Genomic DNA, 23,458 nt, shown 5'->3' on the forward strand with positions numbered 1-23,458 from the left:
GCACAATATATATATACCTATAACATACATCATTACAGAGAGACCTGGGGGGGGGGGGCGCTTTACACTGTAACACACAATATATATATACCTATAACATATATCACTACAGAGAGACCTGGGGGGGGGGGGGGGGCTTTACACTGTAACACACAATATATATACACCGACAACATACATCACTACAGAGAGACCTGGGGGGGGGGCGCTTTACACTGTAACACACAATATATATATACCTATAACATACATCACTACAGAGAGACCTGGGGGGGGGGGGGGCTTTACACTGTAACACACAATATATATATACACCTATAACATACATCACTACAGAGAGACCTGGGGGGGGGGGGCTTTACACTGTAACACACAATATATATACACCGATAACATACATCACTACAGAGAGACCTGGGGGGGGGGGGGGGGGGGCGCTTTACACTGTAACACACAATATATATATATACCTATAACATACATCACTACAGAGAGACCTGGGGGGGGGCTTTACACTGTAACACACAATATATATATATACCTATAACATACATCACTACAGAGACCTGGGGGGGGGGGGGGGGGGCTTTACACTGTAACACACAATATATATATACACCTATAACATACATCACTACAGAGAGACCTGGGGGGGGGCTTTACACTGTAACACACAATATATATATACACCTATAACATACATCACTACAGAGAGACCTGGGGGGGCTTTACACTAACACACAATATATATATACCTATAACATACATCACTACAGAAAGACCTGGGGGGGGGGCTTTACACTGTAACACACAATATATATATACACCTATAACATACATCACCACAGAGACCTGGGGGGGGGGGGGGGCGCTTTACACTGTAACACACATTATATATATATACCTTTAACATACATCACTACAGAGAGACCTGGGGGGGGGCTTTACACTGTAACACACAATATATATACCTATAACATACATCACTAAAGAGAGACCTGGGGGGGGGGGGGCTTTACACTAACACACAATATATATACCTTTAACATACATCACTACAGAGAGACCTGGGGGGGGGGCTTTACACTAACACACAATATATATACCTATAACATTCATCACTACAGAGAGACCTGGGGGGGGGGGGCTTTACACTGTAACACACAATATATATACCTATAACATACATCACTACAGAGAGACCTGGGGGGGGGGGGCTTTACACTGTAACACACAATATATATACACCTATAACATACATCACTACAGAGAGACCAGGGGGGCTTTACACTAACACACAATATATACACCTATAACATACATCACTAGAGAGACCTGGGGGGGGCTTTACACTGTAACACAATATATATACCTATAACATACATCACTACAGAGAGACCTGGGGGGGGGGGGGGGCTTTACACTAACACACAATATATATACCTATAACATACATCACTACAGAGAGACCTGGGGGGGGGGGGGCTTTACACTAACACACAATATATATACCTTTAACATACATCACTAGAGAGACCTGGGGGGGGGGGGGGGGGGCTTTACACTGTAACACAATATATATACCTATAACATACATCACTACAGAGACCTGGGGGGGGGGGCTTTACTGTAACACCCAATATATATATACCTATAACATACATCACTACAGAGAGACCTGGGGGGGGGCTTTACACTGTAACACACAATATATATACCTATAACATACATCACTAAAGAGAGACCTGGGGGGGGGGCTTTACACTAACACACATAATATATATATACCTTTAACATACATCACTACAGAGAGACCTGGGGGGGGGGCTTTACACTGTAACACACAATATATATACCTATAACATACATCACTAAAGAGAGACCTGGGGGGGGGGGGGGCTTTACACTAACACACAATACATATACCTATAACATACATCACTACAGAGACCTGGGGGGGGCTTTACACTAACACACAATATATATACACCTATAACATACATCACTACAGAGAGACCTTGGGGGGGCTTTACACTGTACCACACAATATATATATATACACCTATAACATACATCACTACAGAGAGACCAGGGGGGGGCTTTACACTGTAACACACAATATATATACACCTATAACATGCATCACTACAGAGAGACCTGGGGGGGGGGGGCTTTACACTGTAACACACAATATATATACCTATAACATACATCACTACAGAGAGACCTGGGGGGGGGGGGGGGCTTTACACTGTAACACACAATATATATACCTATAACATACATCACTACAGAGAGACCTGGGGGGGGGCTTTACACTGTAACACACAATATATATACACCTATAACATACATCACTACAGAGAGACCTGGGGGGGGCTTTACACTGTACCACACAATATATATATACACCTATAACATACATCACTACAGAGAGACCTGGGGGGGCTTTACACTGTAACACATAATATATATACCTATAACATAAAACACTACAGAGAGACCTGGGGGGGGGGGGGGGGCGGGGGGCAGGGGCTTTACACTGCAACACACAATATATATAACTATAACATACATCACTACAGAGAGACCTGGGGGGGGGTCAGGGGGCGGGGGTCAGGGGCTTTACACTGTAACACAAAATATATATACCTATAACATACATCACTACAGAGAGACCTGGGGGGGGGGGGGGGCTTTACACTGTAACACACAATATATATACCTATAACATACATCACTACAGAGAGACCTGGGGGGCTTTACACTGTAACACACAATATATATACCTGTAACATACATCAATACAGAGAGACCTGGGGGGGGCTTTACACTGTAACACACAATATATATACCTATAACATACATCACTAAAGAGAGACCTGGGGGGGGCTTTACACTAACACACATTATATATATATACCTTTAACATACATCACTACAGAGAGACCTGGGGGGGGGGGGCTTTACACTGTAACACACAATATATATACCTATAACATACATCACTAAAGAGAGACCTGGGGGGGGGGGGCTTTACACTAACACACAATATATATACCTTTAATATACATCACTACAGAGAGACCTGGGGGGGGGCTTTACACTAACACACAATATATATACCTATAACATACATCACTACAGAGAGACCTGGGGGGGGGGCTTTACACTGTAACACACAATATATATACCTATAACATACATCACTACAGAGAGACCTGGGGGGGGGGCTTTACACTGTAACACACAATACATATACCTATAACATACATCACTACAGAGACCTGGGGGGGGGGCTTTACACTAACACACAATATATATACACCTATAACATACATCACTACAGAGAGACCTGAGGGGGGGCTTTACACTGTACCACACAATATATATATACATACACCTATAACATACATCACTACAGAGAGACCTGGGGGGGGGGGCTTTACACTGTAACACACAATATATATACCTATAACATACATCACTACAGAGAGACCTGGGGGGGGGGCTTTACACTGTAACACACAATATATATACCTATAACATAAAACACTACAGAGAGACCTGGGGGGGGGTCAGGGGGGCGGGGGTCAGGGGCTTTACACTGTAACACAAAATATATATACCTATAACATACATCACTACAGAGAGCCCTGGGGGGGCTTTACACTGTAACACACAATATATATACCTATAACATACATCACTACAGAGAGCCCTGGGGGGGGGCTTTACACTGTAACACACAATATATATACCTATAACATACATCACTACAGAGAGACCTGGGGGGGGGGGGGGGGAGGCTTTACACTGTAACACACAATATATATACCTATAACATACATCACTACAGAGAGACCAGGGGGGGGGGGGCTTTACACTGTAACACACAATATATATACACCTATAACATGCATCACTACAGAGAGACCTGGGGGGGGGCTTTACACTGTAACACACAATATATATACCTATAACATACATAACTACAGAGAGACCTGGGGGGGGGGGGGGGGCTTTACACTGTAACACACAATATATATACCTATAACATACATCACTACAGAGACCTGGGGGGGGGGGGGCTTTACACTGTAACATAATATATATACCTATAACATACAACACTACAGAGAGACCTGGGGGGGGTCAGGGGGGGGGGGGCCAGGGGCTTTACACTGTAACACACAATACATATACCTATAACATACATCACTACAGAGACCTGGGGGGGGGGGGCTTTACACTGTAACATAATATATATACCTATAACATACAACACTACAGAGAGACCTGGGGGGGTCAGGGGGGGGGGGCCAGGGGCTTTACACTGTAACACACAATATATACACCTATAACATATATCACTACAGAGAGACCTGGGGGGGGGTCAGGGGGCAGGGGGTCAGGGGCTTTACACTGTAACACAAAATATATATACCTATAACATACATCACTACAGAGAGACCAGGGGGGGGGCTTTACACTGTAACACACAATATATATACACCTATAACATACATCACTACAGAGAGACCTGGGGGGGGGGGGGGGGCTTTACACTGTAACACACAATACATATACCTATAACATACATCACTACAGAGACCTGGGGGGGGGGGGCTTTACACTGTAACATAATATATATACCTATAACATACAACACTACAGAGAGACCTGGGGGGGGGGGTCAGGGGGCGGGGGGCCAGGGGCTTTACACTGTAACACACAATATATATACCTATAACATATATCACTACAGAGAGACCTGGGGGGGGGGGGGCTTTACACTGTAACACACAATATATATACCTATAACATACATCACTACAGAGAGACCTGGGGGGAGGCTTTACACTGTAACACACAATATATATACCTATAACATACATCACTACAGAGAGACCTGGGGGGGGGGGGCTTTACACTGTAACACTATATATATACCTATAACATACATCACTACAGAGAGACCTGGGGGGGGGGGGCTTTACACTGTAACACACAATATATATACCTATAACATACATCACTACAGAGAGACCTGGGGGGAGGCTTTACACTGTAACACACAATATATATACCTATAACATACATCACTACAGAGAGACCTGGGGGGGGGCTTTACACTGTAACACTATATATATACCTATAACATACATCACTACAGAGAGACCTGGGGTGGAAGCTTTACATTGTAACACTATATATATACCTATAACATACATCACTACAGACAGACCTGGGGGGGCTTTACACTGTAACACACAATATATATACCTGTAACATACATCACTACAGAGAGACCTGGGGGGGGCTTTACACTGTAACACACAATATATATACCTATAACATACATCACTACAGAGAGACCTGGGGGGAGGCTTTACACTAACACACAATATATATACCTATAACATACATCACTACAGAGAGACCTGTGGGGGGGGGGCTTTACACTGTAACACACAATATATATACCTATAACATACATCACTACAGAGAGACCTGGGGGGGGGGCTTTACACTGTAACACACAATATATATATACCTATAACATACATCACTACAGAGAGACCTGGGGGGGGCTTTACACTGTAACACACAATATATATATATATACACCTATCACATACATCACCACAGAGACCTGGGGGGGGGGCTTTACACTAAAACACAATATATATACCTGTAACATACATCAATACAGAGAGACCTGGGGGGGCTTTACACTGTAACACACAATATATATACCTATAACATACATCACTAAAGAGAGACCTGGGGGGGGGGGGCTTTACACTAACACACATTATATATATATACCTTTAACATACATCACTACAGAGAGACCTGGGGGGGGGGGGGGGGCTTTACACTGTAACACACAATATATATACCTATAACATACATCACTAAAGAGAGACCTGGGGGGGGGGGCTTTACACTGTAACACACAATATATATACCTATAACATACATCACTACAGAGAGACCTGGGGGGGGGGGGCTTTACACTGTAACACACAATATATATACCTATAACATACATCACTACAGAGAGACCTGGGGGGGGGCTTTACACTGTAACACACAATATATATACACCTATAACATACATCACTACAGAGAGACCTGGGGGGGGGCTTTACACTGTACCACACAATATATATATACACCTATAACATACATCACTACAGAGAGACCTGGGGGGGGGCTTTACACTGTAACACATAATATATATACCTATAACATAAAACACTACAGAGAGACCTGGGGGGGGGGTCAGGGGGGGGGGGCAGGGGCTTTACACTGCAACACACAATATATATAACTATAACATACATCACTACAGAGAGACCTGGGGGGGTCAGGGGGGCGGGGGTCAGGGGCTTTACACTGTAACACAAAATATATATACCTATAACATACATCACTACAGAGAGCCCTGGGGGGGGGGCTTTACACTGTAACACACAATATATATACCTATGACATACATCACTACAGAGAGACCTGGGGGGGGGGAGGCTTTACACTGTAACACACAATATATATACACCTATAACATACATCACTACAGAGAGACCAGGGGGGCTTTACACTGTAACACACAATATATATACACCTATAACATGCATCACTACAGAGAGACCTGGGGGGGGGCTTTACACTGTAACACACAATATATATACCTATAACATACATCACTACAGAGAGACCTGGGGGGGGGGGGGCTTTACACTGTAACACACAATATATATACACCTATAACATACATCACTACAGAGAGACCTGGGGGGGGGGGCTTTACACTGTAACACCCAATATATATACCTATAACATACATCACTACAGAGAGACCTGGGGGGGGGGCTTTACACTGTAACACCCAATATATATACCTATAACATACATCACTACAGAGAGACCTGGGGGGGGGGGGGGGCTTTACACTGTAACACACAATATATATACCTATAACATACATCACTACAGAGAGACCTGGGGGGGGGGGGGTCCAGGGGGCTTTACACTGTAACACACAATACATATACCTATAACATACATCACTACAGAGACCTGGGGGGGGGCTTTACACTAACACACAATATATATACACCTATAACATACATCACTACAGAGAGACCTGAGGGGGGGCTTTACACTGTACCACACAATATATATATACATACACCTATAACATACATCACTACAGAGAGACCTGGGGGGGGGGGGGGGCTTTACACTGTAACACACAATATATATACCTATAACATACATCACTACAGAGAGACCTGGGGGGGGGGCTTTACACTGTAACACACAATATATATACCTATAACATAAAACACTACAGAGAGACCTGGGGGGGGTCAGGGGGGGGGGGGGTCAGGGGCTTTACACTGTAACACAAAATATATATACCTATAACATACATCACTACAGAGAGCCCTGGGGGGGGGCTTTACACTGTAACACACAATATATATACCTATAACATACATCACTACAGAGAGACCTGGGGGGGGGGCTTTACACTGTAACACACAATATATATACACCTATAACATACATCACTACAGAGAGACCTGGGGGGGGGGGGCTTTACACTGTAACACCCAATATATATACCTATAACATACATCACTACAGAGAGACCTGGGGGGGGGGCTTTACACTGTAACACCCAATATATATACCTATAACATACATCACTACAGAGAGACCTGGGGGGGGGCTTTACACTGTAACACCCAATATATATACCTATAACATACATCACTACAGAGAGACCTGGGGGGGGGGGGCTTTACACTGTAACACACAATATATATATATATATACACCTATAACATACATCACTACAGAGAGACCTGGGGGGGGGGGGGCTTTACACTAACACACAATATATATACCTGTAACATACATCAATACAGAGAGACCTGGGGGGCTTTACACTGTAACACACAATATATATACCTATAACATACATCACTAAAGAGAGACCTGGGGGGGGGGGGGGCTTTACACTAACACACATTATATATATATACCTTTAACATACATCACTACAGAGAGACCTGGGGGGGGGCTTTACACTAACACACAATATATATACCTTTAATATACATCACTACAGAGAGACCTGGGGGGGGGGCTTTACACTAACACACAATATATATACCTATAACATACATCACTACAGAGAGACCTGGGGGGGGGGCTTTACACTGTAACACACAATATATATACCTATAACATACATCACTACAGAGAGACCTGGGGGGGGGGCTTTACACTGTAACACACAATATATATACCTATAACATACATCACTACAGAGAGACCTGGGGGGGGGGGGCTTTACACTGTAACACACAATACATATACCTATAACATACATCACTACAGAGACCTGGGGGGGGGGGCTTTACACTAACACACAATATATATACACCTATAACATACATCACTACAGAGAGACCTGAGGGGGCTTTACACTGTACCACACAATATATATATACATACACCTATAACATACATCACTACAGAGACCTGGGGGGGGGCTTTACACTGTAACACACAATATATATACCTATAACATACATCACTACAGAGAGACCTGGGGGGGGGGCTTTACACTGTAACACACAATATATATACCTATAACATAAAACACTACAGAGAGACCTGGGGGGGGTCAGGGGGCGGGGGGTCAGGGGCTTTACACTGTAACACAAAATATATATACCTATAACATACATCACTACAGAGAGCCCTGGGGGGGGGGGCTTTACACTGTAACACACAATATATATACCTATAACATACATCACTACAGAGAGCCCTGGGGGGGGGCTTTACACTGTAACACAATATATATATACCTATAACATACATCACTACAGAGAGACCTGGGGGGGGGGGGGGGGCTTTACACTGTAACACACAATATATATACCTATAACATACATCACTACAGAGAGACCAGGGGGGGGGGCTTTACACTGTAACACACAATATATATACCTATAACATACATCACTACAGAGAGACCTGGGGGGGGAGGCTTTACACTGTAACACACAATATATATACCTATAACATACATCACTACAGAGAGACCTGGGGGGGGGGCTTTACACTGTAACACTATATATATACCTATAACATACATCACTACAGAGAGACCTGGGGGGGGGGGCTTTACACTGTAACACACAATATATATACCTATAACATACATCACTACAGAGAGACCTGGGGGGGGGGAGGCTTTACACTGTAACACACAATATATATACCTATAACATACATCACTACAGAGAGACCTGGGGGGGGGGCTTTACACTGTAACACTATATATATACCTATAACATACATCACTACAGAGAGACCTGGGGGGAAGCTTTACATTGTAACACTATATATATACCTATAACATACATCACTACAGACAGACCTGGGGGGGGGGGGCTTTACACTGTAACACACAATATATATATACCTATAACATACATCACTACAGAGAGACCTGGGGGGGGCTTTACACTGTAACACACAATATATATACCTATAACATACATCACTACAGAGAGACCTGGGGGGGAGGCTTTACACTGTAACACACAATATATATACACCTATAACATACATCACTACAGAGAGACCTGGGGGGGGGGGCTTTACACTGTAACACCCAATATATATACCTATAACATACATCACTACAGAGAGACCTGGGGGGGGGGGGCTTTACACTGTAACACACAATATATATATATATACACCTATCACATACATCACCACAGAGAGACCTGGGGGGGGGGGGGGGCTTTACACTAAAACACAATATATATACCTGTAACATACATCAATACAGAGAGACCTGGGGGGGCTTTACACTGTAACACACAATATATATACCTATAACATACATCACTAAAGAGAGACCTGGGGGGGGGCTTTACACTAACACACATTATATATATATACCTTTAACATACATCACTACAGAGAGACCTGGGGGGGGGGGGGGGGCTTTACACTGTAACACACAATATATATACCTATAACATACATCACTAAAGAGAGACCTGGGGGGGGGGGGCTTTACACTAACACACAATATATATACCTTTAATATACATCACTACAGAGAGACCTGGGGGGGGGGGGGGCTTTACACTAACACACAATATATATACCTATAACATACATCACTACAGAGAGACCTGGGGGGGGGCTTTACACTAACACACAATATATATACACCTATAACATACATCACTACAGAGAGACCTGGGGGGGGGGGGCTTTACACTGTAACACACAATATATATACCTATAACATACATCACTACAGAGAGACCTGGGGGGGGGCTTTACACTGTAACACACAATACATATACCTATAACATACATCACTACAGAGACCTGGGGGGGCTTTACACTAACACACAATATATATACACCTATAACATACATCACTACAGAGAGACCTGGGGGGGCTTTACACTGTACCACACAATATATATATACACCTATAACATACATCACTACAGAGAGACCTGGGGGGGGGGGGGGCTTTACACTGTAACACACAATATATATACCTATAACATACATCACTACAGAGAGACCTGGGGGGGGGGGGCTTTACACTGTAACACACAATATATATACCTATAACATAAAACACTACAGAGAGACCTGGGGGGGGGGGGCAGGGGGGCGGGGGGGCAGGGGCTTTACACTGTAACACACAATATATATAACTATAACATACATCACTACAGAGAGACCTGGGGGGGGGGGGGTCAGGGGGGGGGGTCAGGGGCTTTACACTGTAACACAAAATATATATACCTATAACATACATCACTACAGAGTGCCCTGGGGGGGGGCTTTACACTGTAACACACAATATATATACCTATAACATACATCACTACAGAGAGACCAGGGGGGCTTTACACTGTAACACACAATATATATACACCTATAACATACATCACTACAGAGAGACCTGGGGGGGGCTTTACACTGTAACACACAATATATATACACCTATAACATACATCACTACAGAGAGACCAGGGGGGGGCTTTACACTGTAACACACAATATATATGCACCTATAACATACATCACTACAGAGAGACCTGGGGGGGGGGGGGGCTTTACACTGTAACACACAATATATATACCTATAACATACATCACTACAGAGAGACCAGGGGGGGGGGCTTTACACTGTAACACACAATATATATACCTATAACATACATCACTACAGAGAGACCTGGGGGGGGGGGGGGGGGCTTTACACTGTAACACTATATATATACCTATAACATACATCACTACAGAGAGACCTGGGGGAAGCTTTACATTGTAACACTATATATATACCTATAACATACATCACTACAGAGAGACAGGGGGGGGGGGCTTTACACTGTAACACACAATATATATACCTGTAACATACATCACTACAGAGAGACCTGGGGGGGGCTTTACACTGTAACACACAATATATACACCTATAACATACATCACCACAGAGAGACCTGGGGGAAGCTTTACACTGTAACACACAATATATATACCTATAACATACATCACTACAGAGAGACCTGGGGGGGAGGCTTTACACTGTAACACACAATATATATACCTATAACATACATCACTACAGAGAGACCTGGGGGTGGGGGCTTTACACTGTAACACACAATATATATACCTATAACATACATCACTACAGAGAGACCTGGGGGGAGGCTTTACACTGTAACACACAATATAAATACCTATAACATACATCACTACAGAGAGACCTGGGGGGGAGGCTTTACACTGTAACACACAATATATATACCTATAACATACATCACTACAGAGAGACCTGGGGGAGGCTTTACACTGTAACACACAATATATATACCTATAACATACATCACTACAGAGAGACCTGGGGGGGGGAGGCTTTACACTGTAACACACAACATATATACCTATAACATACATCACTACAGAGAGACCTGGGGAGGCTTTACACTGTAACACACAATATATATACCTATAACATACATCACTACAGAGAGACCTGGGGGAGGCTTTACACTGTAACACACAATATATATACCTATAACATACATCACTACAGAGAGACCTGGGGGGGGCTTTACACTGTAACACACAACATATATACCTATAACATACATCACTACAGAGAGACCTGGGGGAGGCTTTACACTGTAACACACAATATATATACCTATAACATACATCACTACAGAGAGACCTGGGGGAGGCTTTACACTGTAACACACAATATATATACCTATAACATACATCACTACAGAGGGACCTGGGGGAAGCTTTACACTGTAACACACACATTCATGTATTTACCGGTAACATACCAGTAAAAAGTGAAAAGTTTGGACACACCTACTCATTCAAGGGTTTTTCTTTTTGTTTACAATTTAATAAGTGAAGACATCAAAACTATGAAATAACATAAGTGTTAAATCAAAATATATTGTATATTTTAGATTCTTCAACAGTAGCCACCCTTTTCCTTGATGACACAGTCTTGGCATTCTCTCAACCAGCTTCATGAGGAATGCTTTTCCAACAGTCTTGCTTTTCCTTCACTCTGCAGTCCAACTTATCCCAAACCATCTCAATTGGGTTGAGGTCAGGGGATTGTGGAGGCCAGGTCATCTGATGCAGCACTTCATCACTCTCCTTCATCAAATTGCCCTTACACAGCCTGGAGGTGTGTTGGGTCATAGTCCTGTTGAAGAAATGATAGTCCCACTAAGCGCAAACCAGATGGGATGGCGTATCACTTCAGAATGCTGTGGTAGCCATGCTGGTTAAGTGTGCTTTGAATTTAAAAAAACACCTCCTCCTCCATGCTTCACAGTGGGAACCACACATGTGGAGATCATCCGTTCACCCATCTCTGCATTTCACAAAGACACGGCAGTGGAGTCCAAATTTGAGATTTCTGGTTCCATCAGACCAAACGACAGATTTCCACCAGTCTAATGTCCATTGCTCGTGTTTCTTGGCCCAAGCAAGTCTCTTCTTATTATTGGTGTCATTTAGTAGTGGTTTCTTTGCAGCAATTCAACCATGAAGGTCTGATTCACGCAGTCTCATCTGAACAGTTGATGTTGAGATGTGTCTGTTACTTGAATTCTGTGAAGCATTTATTTGGGCTTCAATTTCTGAAGATGGTAACTAGAATTAAGTTATCTTCTGTAGCAGAGGTAACTCTGGGTCTTCCTTTCCTGTGGCGGTCTTCATGAGAGACAGTTTCATCATGATGGTTTTTGCGACTGCATTGAAGACACTTTCGTGGAAGAATCTTGACATTCTCCGTATTGACTGACCTTCATGTCTTAAAGTAATGATGGACTGTCGTTTCTCTTTGCTTATTTGAGTTGTTCTTAACATAATATGGACTTGGTCTTTTACCAAATAGGGCCATCTTCTGTTTACCACACCCACCTTGTCACAACACAACTGATTGGCTCAAACGCATTAACCTGTTGTGACTCTAGGGGCAATATTTTCATTTTTAAACGGGATATTTTGTCAGGACAAGATGCTACAATATGCATATAATTGACAGCTTTGGATAGAAAACCCTAACCTTTCCAAAACTGTAAAAATATAGTCTGTGACAATAACAGAACTGATGAAAAATCCAATCCGGAAGTGCCCCATATTTTGAAAATGCTGCGTTCCAATGAGTCCCTATTGAGCTGTGAATACCACCACCGGCTTACACTTTCTACGTATTCCCCAAGGTGTCTACGGCATTGTGACGTAGTTTTACGCATTTATGTTGAAGAATACCCGTAGGGGGCTACATTGCGCAAGTGGTCACATGATGCTCCCGGAGAAAATCTTGCGTAAAGTACAGAGGTAGCCATTATTCCAATCGCTTCTACTGAGAAACCAATTGTTCCGGTTGATATATTATCGAATAGATATTTGAAAAACACCTTGAGGATAGATTCAAAACAACGTTTGCCATGTTTCTGTCGATATTATGGAGCTAATTTGGAATATTTTTCGGCGTTGTCATGACCGCAATTTCCGGTCGATTTCTCAGCCAAACGTGTGTCACTAGAGGTTAAGGAAAGAAACTCCACAAAAGAACTTTTAACAAGGCACAGCTGTTAATTGAAAAGCATTCCAGGTGACTACCTCAAGAAGCTGGTTGAGAGGATGCCAAGAGTGTGCAAAGCTGTCATCAAGGCTTTGAAGAATCTCAAATATAAAATAATTTAGATTTTGTTGGTTACACTTTTTTGGTTACCACATGATTCCATATGTGTTATTTCATAGTTTTGACATCATTATTGCTCTACAATGTAGAAAATAGTACAAATAAAGAAAAACCCCTGGAATGAGTAGGTGTCCCAACTGTTGACTGGTACTGCACATCACAACAAAGAGACTGGGCCGGGGGGGCTTTACAGTGTAATATACACATAAATGATAACACAGCTGGTATACACCTTCACCTCGGGGTGTGTGTGTGTACCTCAGTGTGGGTGCTGCAGCCCCCAGGAGAGCTGGGAAGTCATCTCCTGTCAGAGGGTTACTCTTCATGGTCCTCACTGGGGGAGCTTCTGCTGGAGGTTTGACAGGAACACTCCTGTGTCTCTCCTCAGTCTCCATCCGCTCGGGCCTCTCCATCCGCTCGGGCCTCTCCATCCGCTCCATCCGGGCCTCTCCATCCGCTCGGGCCTCTCCATCCGCTCGGGCCTCTCCATCCGCTCGGGCCTCTCCATCCGCTCGGGCCTCTCCATCCGCTCGGGCCTCTCCATCCGCTCGGGCCTCTCCATCCGCTCGGGCCTCTCCATCCGCTCGGGCCTCTCCATCCGCTCGGGCCTCTCCATCCGCTCCTCTTTGCGGTGTTTGGGGGCTCCGCTCCTGTCCTGGGTGTCTCGTCCTCCGTCCTCCTGTCTCCTCTGCTGCATCAAAGAGGCTCTGACTGCTACTGCCAACTCCCTGTCCTCCTCCTCACTACCAAAACACAGCACTGTTATAGTCTATCACAGAGTCATAATACCCAGAAAACACTGGTGAAACACGCAAATGGTTCCAATCGTTTATCTACAATTCATTTTCATTCATTGTGGATATTAGAGTCACTTCAAATAAGGACTGTTTGGTATAGGCCCACCCTGGCCCTGTTGTGATAACCATGGAGGCTCACCCTGGCCTGATGTTGTGATAACCATGGAGGCTCACCCTGGCCTGATGTTGTGATAACCATGGAGGCTCACCCTGGCCTGATGTTGTGGTAACCATGGAGGCTCACCCTGGCCTGATGTTTTGATAACCATGGAGACTCACCCTGGTCTGATGTTTTGATAACCATGGAGACTCACCCTGGCCTGATGTTGTGATAACCATGGAGACTCACCCTGGCCTGATGTTGTGATAACCATGGAGACTCACCCTGGCCTGATGTTGTGATAACCATGGAGACTCACCCTGGTCTGATGTTTTGATAACCATGGAGACTCACCCTGGTCTGATGTTTTGATAACCATGGAGACTCACCCTGGTCTGATGTTGTGATAACCATGGAGGCTCACCCTGGTCTGATGTTTTGATAACCATGGAGACTCACCCTGGTCTGATGTTTTGATAACCATGGAGGTTCACCCTGGCGTGATGTTTTGATAACCATGGAGGTTCACCCTGGCGTGATGTTTTGATAACTGTGTAAATCTCTCTAAAACAAGGTGACTTGTATCAATATAGTCGCCTGTAATTACAACTAAAAAAAAGTATATGCTAATTAGCTGCTAATGTGGCTATCATACAGAACTAGAAACGCCTGTCAAGCGTCACTCACCAGGGCCGTGATGATCTGGACCAGACTGACGAATCCAGGCAAAAGGTAAGAATCTCTGGATTAACTAATGTTAGCTAAATGTAGTAAATAATAACGTTTTTAAATAGAGCAAGTTTTTAAATTGAAAACGCCCGTTACCTAGCTAGCAAGGTCATGGTTAGCTAGCAAGCAACATTAGCCTGGCTAGATACATTCGTAACTTGTTTAGGTTTTTATAAACCAACAGCCGAGCTTGCTAGTTGACTAGCTAGCTAACTTATATGGTGAAGCTGGGGCTACGTGTTCATGATAATGTTTGTTTGTGTCTGTGGGTGAGAGGTGGGTAGCCTACTTCAAGTAACGTAAACTCGTACATCGCCTTGGTCCGTACAATTGCCCTTATATTAGCGCCCCAAAAACGTAATACTTCCAGATCAACTGTAATGTCAATACCATTGTAAAGCACAATTTCTCCCCTTTCCAACAGAATCAAATACATTACCTAAACGCTGCCCGTTTCTGCATAATTCAAGCAGGCAATGAGCCCCGTCGGGTCTTTAAAACAAATGGCGGGTGGGGAAGCGAAACTAATGCGTGATAGTGAGAAGGAGAGATGTTGTCGTGTGGGAAAATTGCTTTTTTCACTCGATCTGTCCAACTTATCTCCTCTAAAATGTAAATAAAACACTATAAAAGAGTTAATGTGGCATTACATACCTATTGGAAGGTTTGTGTCGAATTTGAATCGGGTTATTAGGGCGGTTCTAAAGTGATCTTAGAAGTAAACAGCGGCTTTGAGAATGATGATCGCATGCAATGACGAAAAAAATGACGAGGATGATAGAAGTGCTACACCTGGTGGAGAGAGCTTGTAAGACAGAAATAGTTGCTTTATGCGTGCTGTACGTTACGACATGACGGAACGGAGGGTCAGTTTTTTCAACTTTTCTCCAATACTATAGATCCATTACCATGGCGATCAAAGCTTGAATAAAAAAACCTAGTTCTCAACCCGATTTTGAAGTCAACACAGTCGCTACAGTCCCATTAGTTTTCTTTGTAACCTTGTTTGAATGTTGCGGTTGCGCACATTTGTACGGAATGGGGCGAGTTTACTTGGGGGTTTGATATAAAATGCTAACCTCCCCTGTTATTGTAATGGTGAGAGGTTAGCATGTCTTGGAGATATGATATAAAATGCTAACCTCCCTGTTATTGTAATGGTGAGAGGTTAGCATGTCTTGGAGGTATGCTAACCTCCCCTGTTATTGTAATGGTGAGAGGTTAGCATGTCTTGGGGGTATGATATAAAATGCTAACCTCCCCTGTTATTGTAATGGTGAGAGGTTAGCATGTCTTGGAGGTATGATATAAAATGCTAAACTCCCCTGTTATTGTAATGGTGAGAGTTTAGCATGTCTTGAGAGTGATCAGCTAACTTTAGCCACCGCTAGCTAGAAATCAATAAGAGTAAATCGGTGCAACCCAGCAATGTTTTGGACAAATGAACTGAAATCAACTGGTTTGACGTTACTTAAAGTTGATTAGTGTGATGTGTCACGGTTGTCATGGTGGTCTCATAGTGATGATGTCATACTGACCGGTTGTATCTCCAGCTACCTCTGGTGTTCGGTTGGTTCCCTTGGCTCCTTCCTCTTCCCCCCCGACCCGACCTCGCCTCCTCATAGTCCTCTCCAGACACCATGCCTCCTTGAAGGAACACACAGTGTGTTGTTACCAAGCAGGCCTGAAATCCAGTTTGTTTAGACAGAAAAGCACAGTATCCAGTCTCACCATCGTTGCGTCGGGTCTGGCGAGGGGCATAGCTGAACTGCAGGTCTATGTGTCGGTTCTGTCGTGCTTCGGCTCGGTTCTTGCTGTGTGCTGAGGCCTTGTGGGCCTTGTAGTCGATCTGGCTCCTGAAGGCGTGGGTGAACTGCTCCGTAGCACAGCGCCCCTCCTCACACAGGTAGTGGGCCTCCCGGAAGTGTTCGCTCAGGTACTGGTAGTCACTGTGGAGAGAAGGGGGGCACCAACATGCTTAGGACAGATACAGAGGGGGGCGGGGGTGTCTTAATTTTTTACTATTTTCTACTTGGTAGAATAATGGTGAAGACATCAAAATTTTGAAATAACACATATGGAATCATGTAGTAACCAAAATAGTGTTAAATTAAAAAAAAACACAGATCTTCATTTTAAAGGGTTTAAACACTGTTTCCCATGCTTGTTCAATGAACCATAAACAATTAATGAACATGGACCTGTGGAACGGTCATTAAGCTTACAGACGGCAATAAGGTCACAGTTTAGAAAATTTAGGACACTAAAAAAGGCCTTTCTACGGACTCTGAAAAACGCCAAAAGAAAGATGCCCAGGGTCCCTGCTCATCTGGTGACCGTGCCATAGGCATGCTGCAAGGAGGCATGAGGACTGCAGATGTGGCCAGCGCAATAAATTGAAATGTCCGTACTGTGAGACGCCTAAGACAGCGCTACAGGGAGACAGGATGGACAGCTGATTGTCCTCGCAGTGGCAGACCACATGTAACAACACCTGCACAGGATCGGTACATCCGAACATCACACCTGCGGGACAGGTACAGGATGGCAACAACAACTGACCGAGTTACACCAGGAACGCACAATCCCTCCATCAGTGCTCAGACTGCCCCGAAAAGCTAAGAGAGAGGCTGGACTGAGGGCTTGTAGGCCTGTTGTAAGGCAGGTCCTCACCAGACATCACCGACAACAACGTCGCCTATGGGCACAAACCCACCGTCGCTGGACCAGACAGGACAGACAAAAGGTGTTCATCACTGACGAGTCGTGGTTTTGTCTCACCAGGGGTGATGGTCGGATTCGCGATTATCGTCGAAGGAATGAGCGTTACACCGAGGCCTGTACTCTGGAGCGGGATCGAGATGGAGGGTCCGTCATGGTCTGGGGCGGTGTGTCACAGCATCATCGGACTGAGCTTGTTGTCATTGCAGGCAATCTCAACGCTGTGCGTTACAGGGAAGACATCCTTCTCCCTCATGTGGTACCCTTCCTACAGGCTCACCCTGACATGACCCTCCAGCATGACAATGCCACTAGCCATACTGCTCATTCTGTTTATGATTTCCTGCAAGACAGGAATGTCAGTGTTCTCCCATGGCCATCGAAGAGCCTGGACCTCAATCCCATTGAGCACGTCTGGGACCTCTTGGATCAGAGGGTGAGGGCTAGGGCCATTCCCCACGGAAATGTCCGGGAACTTGCAGTGCTTGGTGGAAGAGTGGGGTAACATCTCAAAGCAAGAACTGACCAATCTGGTGCGGTCCATGAGGAGGAGATGCACTGCAGTACTTAATGCAGCTGGTGGCCACACCAGATACTGACTGTTACTTTGATTTGGATCCCACCCCCCCTTAGTTCATTCCATTTCTGTTAGTCACATGTCTGTGGAACTTGTTCAGTTTGTCTCAGTTGTTGAATCTTGTTATGTTCATCAAATCAAATTTTATTTGTCACATACACATGGTTAGCAGATGTTAATGCGAGTGTAGCGAAATGCTTGTGCTTCTAGTTCCGACAATGCAGTAATAACCAACAAGTAATCTAACTAACAATTCCTAATCTACTGTCTTATACACAGTGTAAGGGGATAAAGAATATGTACATAAGGATATATGAATGAGTGATGGTACAGAGCAGCATAGGCAAGATACAGTAGATGGTATCGAGTACAGTATATACATGTGAGATGAGTATGTAAACAAAGTGGCATAGTTAAAGTGGCTAGTGATACATGTATTACATAAGGATGCAGTAGATGATATAGAGTACAGTATATACGTATACATATGAGATGAATAATGTAGGGTATGTAAACATTATATTAGGTAGCATTGTTTAAAGTGGCTAGTGATATATTTTACATCCTTTCCCATCAATCCCCATTATTGAAGTGGCTGGAGTTGAGTCAGTGTGTTGGCAGCAGCCACTCAATGTTAGTGGTGGCTGTTTAACAGTCTGATGGCCTTGAGATTGAAAAACAGCTTCTGTCTCTCGGTCCCAGCTTTGATGCACCTGTACTGACCTCGCCTTCTGGATGATAGCGGGGTGAACAGGCAGTGGCTCGGGTGGGTGTTGTCCTTGATGATCTTTATGACCTTCCTGTAACATAGGGTGGTTTAGGTGTCCTGGAGGGCAGGTAGTTTGCCCCCGGTGATACGTTGTGCAAACCTCACTACCCTCTGGAGAGCCTTACGGTTGTGGGCGGAGCACTTGCCGTACCAGGCGGTGATACAGCCCGCCAGGATGCTCTCGATTGTGCATCTGTAGAGTGCTTTTGGTGACAAGCCGAATTTATTCAGCCTCCTGAGGTTGAAGAGGCGCTGCTGCGCCTTCTTCACGATGCTGTCTGTGTGAGTGGACCAATTCAGTTTGTCTGTGATGTGTATGCCGAGGAACCTAAAACTTGCTACTCTCTCCACTACTGTTCCATCGATGTGGATAGGGGGGTGTTCCCTCTGCTGTTTCCTGAAGTCCACAATCATCTCCTTAGTTTTGTTGACGTTGAGTGTGAGGTTATTGTCCTGACACCACACTCCGAGGGTCCTCACCTCCTCCCTGTAGGCCGTCTCGTCGTTGTTGGTAATCAAGCCTACCACTGTTGTGTCGTCCGCAAACTTGATGATTGAGTTGGAGGCGTGCGTTGCCGCGCAGTCGTGGGTGAACAGGGAGTACAGGAGAGGGCTCAGAATGCAGGTAAAGTTTGCTGAAAACAAACGCAGTTGACAGTTAGAGGAAGTTTATTTCTTTTACAGAGTTTATATTTGAGGTTCTTCAAAGTAGCCACCTTTTGCCTTGATGACAGCTTTGCACACTCTTGGCATTCTCTCAACCAGCTTCACGAGGAATGCTTTTCCAACAGTCTTGAAGGAGGTCCCACATATGCTGAGCACTTGTTGGCTGCTTTTCCTTCACTCTGCGATCAGACTCATCCCAAACCATCTCAATTTGGTTGAGGTCAGGGGATTGTGGAGGCCAGGTTATCTGATGCAGCACTTCATCACTCTCCTTCTTGGTCAAATAGCACTTACACAGCCTGGAGGTGTGTTGCGTCATTGTCCTGTTGAAAAATCAATGATAGTCCCACTAAGTGCAAACCAGATGGGATGGTGTATTGCTGCAGAATGCTGTGGTAGCCATGCTGGTTAAGAGTGCCTTGAATTCAAAATAAATCCCTCACAGTGTCACCAGCAAAGCACCCCCACCCCATCACACCTCCTCCTCCATGCTTCACGGCGGGAACCACACATGCAGAGATCATCCGTTCATTGCTTGTGTTTCTTGGCCCAAGCAAGTCTCTTCTTATTCGTGTCCTTTAGTAGTGGTTTCTTTGCAGCAATTCAACCATGAAGGCCTGATTCATTCAGTCTCCTCTGAACAGGTGCATTTAACTAATACACTTCTCCTCTGCAGCAGAGGTAACTCTGGGTCTTCCTTTCCTGTGGCGGTCCTCATGAGAGCCAGTTAACTCTAACGAGCATATCCTCTGCAGCAGAGGTAACTCTGGGTCTTCCTTTCCTGTGGCGGTCCTCATGAGAGCCAGTTAACTCTAACGAACATATCCTCTGCAGCAGAGGTAACTCTGGGTCTTCCTTTCCTGTGGCGGTCCTCATGAGAGCCAGTTAACTCTAACGAACATATCCTCTGCAGCAGAGGTAACTCTGGGTCTTCCTTTCCTGTGGCGGTCCTCATGAGAGCCAGTTAACTCTAACGAGCATATCCTCTGCAGCAGAGGTAACTCTGGGTCTTCCTTTCCTGTGGCGGTCCTCATGAGAGCCAGTTTCATCACAGCGCTTGATGGTTTTTGCGACGGCACTTGAAGAAACTTTCAGAGTTCTTGGCATTTTCCAGATTGACTGACCTTTGTGTCTTAAATTAATGATGGACTGTCATTTCTCTTTGCTTATTTGAGCTCTTCTTGCCATTATATGGGCTTTGTCTTTTCCCAAATAGGGCTGTGTTCTGTACACCAAATAGTAAAAAATAAAGAAAAACCCTGGAATGAGTAGGTGTGTCCAAACATGCGACTGGTTGTGTGTGTGTGTGTGTGTGTCCAGACATGCGACTGGTTGTGTGTGTGTGTGTGTGTCCAGACATGCGACTGGGTGTGTGTGTGTGTGTGTCCAGACATGCGACTGGTTGTGTGTGTGTGTGTGTCCAGACATGCGACTGGTTGTGTGTGTGTGTGTGTGTGTGTGTGTGTCCAGACATGCGACTGGGTGTGTGTGTGTGTGTGTGTGTGTCCAGACATGCGACTGGTTGTGTGTGTGTGTGTGTGTCTGTGTGTGTGTCCAAACATGCGACTGGTTGTGTGTGTCTGTGTGTGTGTCCAGACATGCGACTGGTTGTGTGTGTGTGTGTGTGTGTGTGTCCAGACATGCGACTGGGTGTGTGTGTGTGTGTGTGTGTACAGACATGCGACTGGTTGTGTGTGTGTGTGTCCAGACATGCGACTGGGTGTGTGTGTGTCCAGACATGCGACTGGTTGTGTGTGTGTGTGTGTGTGTCTGTGTGTGTGTCCAGACATGCGACTGGTTGTGTGTCTGTGTGTGTCTGTGTGTGTGTCCAGACATGCGACTGGGTGTGTGTGTGTGTGTGTCCAGACATGCGACTGGTTGTGTGTGTGTGTGTGTGTGTCCAGACATGTGACTGGTTGTGTGTGTGCGTGTGTGTCCAAACATGCGACTGGTTGTGTGTGTCTGTGTGTGTGTCCAGACATGCGACTGGTTGTGTGTGTGTGTCTGTGTGTGTGTCCAGACATGTGACTGGTTGTGTGTGTGTGTTTGTCCAAACAAGTGACTGGTTGTGTGTGTGTCTGTGTGTCCAGACATGTGACTGGTTGTGTGTGTGTCTGTGTGTCCAGACATGTGACTGGTTGTGTGTGTGTCTGTGTGTCCAGACATGTGACTGGTTGTGTGTGTGTCTGTGTGTCCAGACATGTGACTGGTTGTGTGTGTGTCTGTGTGTCCAGACATGTGACTGGTTGTGTGTGTGTGTCTAGACATGTGACTGGTTGTGCGTCCAGACATGTGACTGGTTGTGTGTGTCTGTGTGTGTGTGTGTCCAGACATGCGACTGGTTGTGTCTGTGTGTCCAGACATGTGACTGGTTGTGTGTGTCTGTGTGTGTGTGTGTCCAGACATGTGACTGGTTGTGTGTGTCTGTGTGTGTGTGTGTGTGTCCAGACATGTGACTGGTTGTGTGTGTCTGTGTGTGTGTGTGTCCAGACGTGCGACTGGTTGTGTCTGTGTGTCCAGACATGTGACTGGTTGTGTGTGTGTGTACCTGTAGTACTCCTGGGCTCCGTCAGCATCACAGAAGTGACAGAAGTAATGGTCTCTACGGAGGTGTTTCAGCAGCTCGTCGTTGTCAAGGTAACGGTCATCACAGAACTTGCAGAGCGGGTGTCCGCGGTGAGATGTGTCATCTGGGTCACCATGGGTACGGTGACGTGCCAGATCCTTCCGGTTATACCACTTCCTCTCATGGGAGAATATCTGGTGGGAA

At 44.9% G+C, this 23,458-nt stretch overlaps 1 protein-coding gene across 1 annotated transcript in view; it reads right to left on the bottom strand.

Annotated features, from left to right (window-relative positions):
• Positions 1-23,458, bottom strand: part of LOC135535731 (E3 ubiquitin-protein ligase ZNF598-like) — a 59,237-nt gene that overhangs the window by 26,198 nt on the left and 9,581 nt on the right. The window contains exons 4-8 of the mRNA XM_064962162.1: positions 23,237-23,448; positions 17,687-17,904; positions 17,494-17,602; positions 14,773-15,072; positions 14,588-14,740 (exon numbers count right to left, since the gene is read on the bottom strand). Coding sequence (XP_064818234.1) covers positions 14,588-14,740; positions 14,773-15,072; positions 17,494-17,602; positions 17,687-17,904; positions 23,237-23,448 — 992 coding nt within the window. The remainder of the gene's footprint in view (positions 1-14,587; positions 14,741-14,772; positions 15,073-17,493; positions 17,603-17,686; positions 17,905-23,236; positions 23,449-23,458) is intronic.

The sequence above is a fragment of the Oncorhynchus masou genome, unplaced genomic scaffold (assembly GCF_036934945.1).
Source record: "Oncorhynchus masou masou isolate Uvic2021 unplaced genomic scaffold, UVic_Omas_1.1 unplaced_scaffold_506, whole genome shotgun sequence".
Taxonomy (NCBI): domain Eukaryota; kingdom Metazoa; phylum Chordata; class Actinopteri; order Salmoniformes; family Salmonidae; genus Oncorhynchus; species Oncorhynchus masou.